General features: G+C 40.8%; 1 protein-coding gene across 1 annotated transcript; it reads right to left on the bottom strand.

Annotated features, from left to right (window-relative positions):
• Positions 1-4,205: 4,205 nt before the first annotated feature.
• Positions 4,206-7,292, bottom strand: LOC146618127 (hepatocyte nuclear factor 3-beta-like). Its single transcript, XM_085372748.1, has 2 exons — positions 7,218-7,292; positions 4,206-5,267 (listed from the first exon to the last, which is right to left on the bottom strand). Exons 1-2 carry the CDS (start codon positions 7,290-7,292, stop codon positions 4,206-4,208), a joined length of 1,137 nt encoding a protein of 378 aa, XP_085228874.1.
• Between the last annotated feature and the right edge of the window lie 749 nt (positions 7,293-8,041).

Below are 8,041 nucleotides of genomic sequence, written 5' to 3'. Positions count from 1 at the left end.
TCTGCAGTGGCTCGATGCCCACCAGAGACGCAGCTCTCGGAAACAGATAGCCTATCATTTGAAAAGACTATAGGTGACTACAAAAGGAAGCTTTGGTGCAGCAGGACAAGTGGTACAAATGTGCTTTGGGGGTTTCGTCCAAAATGAAAGCTACAACAGTTCTAGTTAATCTATTAGACAGAAGACTGAGTTCCTCTTGTGTACATTCTTATTTCTGAAGTATTCGGCTGGTAAAATAAACCTTGGAGGACACCGCCATGGGCTCTTTATCCAAACTATCTATAAAAACAATTGAAAAGACCACTAAAACTGATGAACTGACTCATCCTGATGCTTGTAACTCATAAATGATATAAAGCATACATCACACCCCGCACACCACAGCGTCTTTATTTGGAGATGGCGAAGCATCGTTCTGCATATATTTTCATATTAATGAGGGAAAACTGATCTCCTTCTCTTTGCAAGCTAAGTTCAAATTGATATGAGTATAAAGTACACAGAGACAAAATGCTGACATTAAAAAAAATAAAAAGGATAATTAATGTGCTGACTGGAAGAAAATTGATTTTTTTTTTTCTAAAAGGAACTCGATAACTAAAGAAGAAAATGTACACAGTCTACAGGGTTGGGTTTGTTTGTTTGTTTGTTTTGTTGTTTGTTTGTGGAGATGATCCATTTACACTGTGGAGCGTCCTTCTGCATCAGCTGAAATATTACTGAAGCTCTGTTACTGTCAGCAAACTCGTCCTTTTGTGGCTTTTGGAGTGTTTGGACAGTAAAATCAGACCATAGAGACATTGAGGAATATTTTCCATATTTTTACAACATTTAATAAACTGATTAAAATTGTTGATCAAGAAAATAATCAGCACTGGTTTCTTGTTTGTGTTCTATTTTTTGGCTGGAGTTCTGGAACCTGGGTTAGGGTTAAATTTCATAAACTCGGGTGATTTATTAATTACCAAAACAGCTGCAGCCTGGTTTCCAGTGAGTATGAATGTGAATATATGTGACCAATGATACCGCAATAATATTCATTTTTAATGGATTTTATTATGTTGTTTGTGCTATGTACAGAAGATAAACAATTAAAAACGAAAAGAAAATGTCAAACAGAAGATTTAGATCTCAGTGGAGATGCAGGGAACACCTAGAAAATTTAAAAAAAGAAGAAGCTGAGTTTTTATAAGCACAACAACAGTAAACAATAACAACAACAACGTCTCCAATATGTGAAGGTCTTTTCCTTACACAGGGTTTTTCCCAAAAAACATCTAAAGGTTTATTAGAACATTTTTTTTAAGTAAAAATGACTTATTTTTCTAATCTTGTTAGTTTGCTTACTAATTTTAGGAAGAAGTCACCTGACCTTTTTGTTGTCAGTCTGCCTCAATTTGCATTACACCTCCAAACCCTAATCCTAAACCTCGGGGTTATTGTATAGTTTTTTTATTAGAGTCAGTTGGATCTTTTTTTCCTTGATTGCCAAAACCTTGTGACATAATTTTAAACACTCTGATGTGTAATTTGGGGTTAGGATAATTGAGACATCACAGGGTTAAATTCCAGGAGTTTATACATGAAAACAAATGACTTCACCATTTGAGCGGGTGTGATGTGCACATTAAAACAGATTATTACCCAAACAAAAGACAAAACATCATCCTGATATTAAACAGAGCTGAACTGGCTCTTTACACTCTGCCTCTCACATCAGGAGCGAAGCAAACATGACAGAGGACCGCAGAGTGAAGCGTGAATATGTGTGTTGGATCAGCAGGAACAATAGGAAACAAGATTATTTAAAGACAGTAGAGGAGCCTCCCTCTCTACGCACACCATACAAACAAGCTGAAAATGTGCAAAGTGATGCATAAAAATTCACCAGAATACAGAAAATGAAAAACCCTCACTGAATGTCGTCACTCCTACTCTGCCATATGTTTTCACATCAGTGCTTAACCTGTTGTAGTTTTTTAAATTTCATGTATAAACATGTGCGTTCAATTTATTTAAAGCATTCGGCTTATTTGAGCCAGAATGTCTTTGTGCTGAATAACTGTTTTCTTGACTGTGACCATGTGACCCGTGCAGCCTGTTATCTGCAGTTCAACATCACTTCTGTGTGACATTAATGTGCTTTAAGAGGAGAGCTTGTCACCTTTTCATGGGCTATTGTTCCAGTTGTTATCTGCTTTTATGTTATCTGTGACCCTGCGGGTGTCAATCAAGCCATTTAGTGCTAATGCTGCCTCAGAGTTTACTCGCAGTCTTTATCTCAGTAACACGTTTTGCACCTTTAAGGATACTGCAGCTCAGCTCCCCCTCTGTGGTATTCCTGTTAGGCAGAAGATATCTGTATCCTTTATAATTTAGTGTCTTGATATACAAAAACTGACATAAAAAAGTTGCATTAATTTAATAAACACCTCAAAAGTATTTATTGATTTACTTCTAAAAGCAGACTTTAATAGACTTACTTTGATCACTTTAACTTTTTAAAAATTATTTATGCATTAGTGTTTAAATCTACTGTACTTTTTTTGCATTAAATTAAACATTTTATCTTATTCTGTTTCATTTTTAGGCTAATGTGTAGTTTTCTGTTTGAGTTTAATATTCTGCTTGTGCTTGTCTGTAAAGCGTGTTTAATTATATAGGTTATTTGGAGATGGGCTGGCATTTGTGCAGATTTTTTTCTAGTATTATTGACTCCTTAATGCTTTATATGCCTCACATCTGAACCTGAAGCTTCCTTAGAGAAACCAAACATAACCTCAGACGCATGTGTTTGTATTGTAGGAAGAAGCCGAAGAACACAGAGAAGAAGAAGAAAGGGAGAACAAAGACCCGAGGAAGATTTGACGGTGTAGAATTGATATTTCACCTAATTTGGTTTTGTATTTGGACAAACACGGGCTACATCCTGACATTCCACCTTAAAAATTAAGAAAAAATATGCATATTTTACTGCTTGGGAAAGTGTGTGCATCATTTTAGTCCTCAAAAAGGTGCACATAATCACCTTGAGGTCCAATAATCTAACCGAAAACAATTGTTAAAATCATTTTGGTCACACTCCAGTTTTATATCTGTAAATACATAATAATTGTATTTTACCAAAAAGCAAAACAACCTGAAATCTTTCTCTTCTTTAACTCTGGAGCTACAAAAGGACAAATCATTCCCACTCATACTTTTTGGAATTAAAAGAAGCTCCACTGTGAATCTTTACTTTTAATTTTCACACCTGTGTAGCCATGCTGGCATCACCACTCCTGAAACAGCAGCACATTTTAGAGAAAACCTAAGATGTTACACACCCCTGAGGAGTACATTTGTGTATGTTATATTTGCTGGTATGCTGGGATCATCTGTTACAGACTTCTGAGCACAAATGTTTGATGAGCCAGAGCCAACATCTTCAGGAAGACACTCATGTGAAACAAGAATCTCGAGAATCTTTTTTTACCTTTCAAAACGACTTTGTCTGCCAAAGCAGGAACACTGAGATCCTGCTTTGTCTTCCAGAACCTGTAGAACATTCATTTATTCTCAATTTTATGTAAATACTGAGATTTTTAAATAATATTTTGGACTAATGACGAAGAATTATGCAATTGTAAGTCATAAATGGAGAATTGTGGAAAAATACACAACCTCATTGCAGGAAAATATAAATGCATGTGTGCAGGCCTCCACTAGCATTTACAAAGGATCTTCCAGGATGTTGTGAGCTCCTAATATTCTCCACATAAATGTTCCTTAAAGAGTCCTCAAAGTGAGAAAGATGGATTCATATGGAGAGGTTTTCCTAAAGTCATCCTCAGAATAGCTTGAAAGTATCTGATGTTACATGGGTGGGAGGTTTTTAAAAATTCTGTTGAATAGAGTCCTGGCACACCTCTGGTCTCCTTCCTCTCTGTTAATTGTGTTATTCTGTTGTGCTTAGATATATGTATACACACAAAGAAGTCAAATTTAAGGGAAAACAAACCTTATAAGTAATTTTTTTGGCTGCTTGAGTGGGCCCCGTTGTCCTGTCCGGTTTAACCTTTGTGAACTTTCAGCTGAATAAAAACGACACAACAAAGATTTCATATGAAGCTTTTTATCAGATGGATGAAAAACAGGGGAATTGCCCTTTATCACATTTACAAATGTACAGATCAGAGTTTTTGCAGTGGGGACTCCGGCGGGCCTCAGGAGGAGTTCATTATGGGCCTGCCGTACACGCCGTGATAGTACCCGCTGTCGCTGTGCACGGGCTCCAGGCCGGGTTTGGCCGCCATCAGAGCCCCGGACACCGGGCAGCCGTAACCTCCGTACTGCACCACCGGCTCCAGCTTGTGGTGCTGCGGCTCCGACATGAGGTTGTTGATGGAGAATGGGTGGTTGAAGGAGTAGTGGGTGTGGTAGGGGTCCGTTTTCAGGTGCGCGGCCTCGTGCAGCAGCAGCGGGTGCGGGTGGTGCGAGAGCAGGTGCTGCGTGTGTGTGGGCGGGGAGGGCACGCGCACGGGGCTTGAGGCTGGCGGTTCTCCTCGGTGGGGTTTGAGGTCGGCGCCCTTTCCGTCAGATGACTGAGGTGACGATGAGGAGGAGGAGGGCGGGGAGTCCGAGCCTCTGCCTGGCGCTCCGGCCTCACAGCCCGGCTCGCTGTCCGCCTTCTTCCCGCACTTAAAGCGCTTCTGCCGCCGCAGGTAGCAGCCGTTCTCGAACATGTTCCCGGAATCCGGGTGCAGCGTCCAGAACGAGCCCTTCCCCGGCTTGTCAGGCGCGCGCGGCACCTTGATGAAGCAGTCGTTGAAGGAGAGCGAGTGGCGGATGGAGTTCTGCCAGCGCTGCTGGTTCTGACGGTAGAACGGGAACAGGTCCATGATCCACTGGTAGATCTCGTTGAGCGTCAGCATCTTGCTGCCGGACTGCTGGATCGCCATGGTGATCAGGGAGATGTACGAGTACGGCGGCTTGGCGTGCGTGTAGCTGCGCCGGTAGGCCTTGGACTCCCGTGGTCTGATGGCGCAGGCCTGCCCGTACACCTGGCTCATCACCGGCACGTTCCCGTACGGCGGCGGGCTCATGGGGCTCATACTGGGCGGCAGCGCGGCGGCCCCGGCGCTCTGCGTCATTCCGGAGGCCACCGAAGAGCCGCTCACCCCCACCGGGTGGCTCACGTAATGCGCGTTCATGTGGCCGGTGGCCGTCATGCCAGGCGTGCCCATGTAGGTGCTCATGGAGTTCATGTTGGCCGCTGGGGGGTAACACTGCGACACAGAGAAAGCCAATTAACATTAATTAATGCACGAGGACACACACACACACACACACACACACACACCTACACACACACACACACACACACACACACTGAGTTTAATCCCTAAATAATTTAATTTAATTTAAAGTTAACAGCCTGATAATGTCGCATAAATACACAATAATAAACCCAGCGGATTTATTTCAGCCTGACACAAAGATCAGAGTCAGAAAAGACCAAAACAGGCCAAAAAAGAGCGGAATAATTCGTTCTTGATCCGTGCTACGATCAGTGTTCTGTCACTGATCGTAAAGTCTAAAAATAGTGAAATGAGTGAAAAAAAGGAGGCTGGAAACACACAGGCTGGAAATACACATAAAAACTCCAATAAAGCGTCACAGGCGCAGAGATAAAAATACACCAAAGCTTCTGATTAGTTTCAAATAACTGATCGGAAGTTATTTAAAACAGTGAAAACTGCTCACCACGAGATTCTGATTATTATAATAAAGACTAAGACTAACTTTCTGTTTGATTTTCCAATCACCCAGTTTAACAGTATCCATGTTTTTAGGGTTTCTAATACACCTGTATTCCTCTGTCTAATTCATCCATAACTCCTGTTATTAAAGATATTAATTGAGCTGTATTTGCTATAATCCGAGTCCGTCCATGTCTTTAAATCTATAAGCACGCACATCCTTGTAAAGGCTGCTTTCACTCTGTGGTTTTCTTGCTGAAGGTGAAGTCCAAATCTTCCACTTTACCTGTCTGTGACGTCTTTATACTTTATTTTTATTTTATTTTTTTTAAAATAGACCCGAGCTCACGCGCAGGGTGTGGGGACTACTGGTGATGTTAAATAAATCACTAATGCAACTTTTAGAGGGGACAGTTTTATTTGAATAGAACAAAATTATCACGAGAACTACAATTTTTAAAAAGAAGGTTTTTCACTTTAGATGTATAAACATTTTATTCAGCAAAAACGTCCAAGGAAATTATTTTTCTAACTAGAATAAAATCTTTTTTTTCTTTTTTTTTTTAAAAAATACATTTTTAGATAAATATTCCACATTTATTTTTCTTATTTTATTCTCTTGTTAACTGATTTTAACGCTTTTGTTTTATTAACCCAAATTCTTTGTGAATTAAAATCAGTTACACAGAGTTTTAACAGGAAGTCAAAGCGCTTGTTAAAATCTGTCCCTCAAGAATGAAAAGCTTGTGTGAAATTTCGTAAATCCTGCAGAAAAATAAAGGTGACGTTTAATCGCGTAAAAACGTACATTTTGTTGCCCGTGTGTGTCCTCGCTGGCAGCTGCAGCCATTTTTCTATTGCTCGGTGTTTGTTTTGCAGTTATGATCGAATTTAAAGCAGGCATCGTTTTTAAGTGTTAGTTACAGTTTAGATTATTTGACACAGCCGAGTACTGAAGGTCAAACAGCCTTCCGATTTTCGCTTTAATTACCTGGATTTCTAAGAACAAACTAGATCCCAGTTTAACAAATTCTACTGCAAATATTTACTTAGTTTACTTAAAATGAAAAACATGGCTCCTTGTTTTTACTTGAAATCCAGCCGAAGAGTGGTTCCTTTGACAAACTTAACATGCTCTAAAACGACTTTAAAAACTCTTTAATCTCTAATTTTATTAAACTAAACTTTAGCCTACACTCAGTAATACTAATAACTGGTTATACTTTTATATGAAACATTCAAACTGTGCGTAAACGTCTGGGGTAAATTGTGTAGGCTCGGTACAGCTGAGCCTCTCAGATTCCAGCTCAGATCCTGTAAGTGACCCTCAGTTATCGTTTTTCCATCACTGAGATTTTCCGGCCCGTGATCGGGTTTTATCTGCCTCCTCTGGGAAACCTCTGCCTCTGATCGATATTTAACCAATAAGCCAACGTCCCCACTGACTGATAACACCCACGGGTGAAATTCACGGACCTCGGGCTCTGCGTAGTAGTAGCTGCTGCTCCAGTCCGGATGCTCGTGTCCCTCCATTTTAACGGCGCTCAGCATCGTGCACGCTCCAGCTCCAGATTCATCCAAACAGCTCCACGCAAGGCTGGAAAACAACCACGTGAACCCCACCTGTCCTCAGCTGGCAGCCGGTACCGGGCCGCTGAATCCCCCCTGTCTGTTTATGACCGGAGCTGCTGCCTCTCACCTGTGCGCGCACTGTGGCCGACGGACGGTTTGTGCGCACTGAGCGTCTGCGACACCTGCTGCTCGCTGCTGCGCAGCCGCTGTCCAATCAGCCGCCTGCATCCCAGGGCCGGGTAATAAACACCCCGAGGGGGGTTGGTACGTATGCTCAGCTGGCCCCTGTAGGAGGCTCACAGCAGATTCAGGTTTAATTTTGACTCTCAAAAAATAATTAAAAGTGAAAAGAATTAAAGAAAAATGGCACCAAATCTGCCGCACAGTCAAGCAACGAAATGGACAGAATCAGATCCACAGATTCGATAGCTTTAAAGATTTTTCTTACCTTCTGTAACTCATTTCATGCATCAAAATGATCACTATTACACCTTTTTTCTGTTTTACACCTATGTGTGTTTTCTTTTTCAGTCTCATCTTCAACTTTTGTTTGGTTACATTTTGCCATAAAATTAGTTTGTGTTACGTTCTGTATTTTTATTTTTTTGTAAACATTTCAAATTTCATTTAAAACATTTAAAACGTCTCTTTCAACAGAGTGATAAGCTAGCATAAAGTTAGCAGCATCTAAGCACAGAGTATTAACATTGTTGAAGTATTAAGATATA

This window comes from Diplotaxodon limnothrissa, linkage group LG15 (assembly GCF_057381915.1).
Source record: "Diplotaxodon limnothrissa isolate DT_005_m linkage group LG15, D_limnothrissa_male_GT1.1, whole genome shotgun sequence".
Lineage (NCBI taxonomy): Eukaryota > Metazoa > Chordata > Actinopteri > Cichliformes > Cichlidae > Diplotaxodon > Diplotaxodon limnothrissa.
Note: the sequence above shows the minus strand (reverse complement) of the source record. Positions and strands in the feature narration are given on the sequence as shown.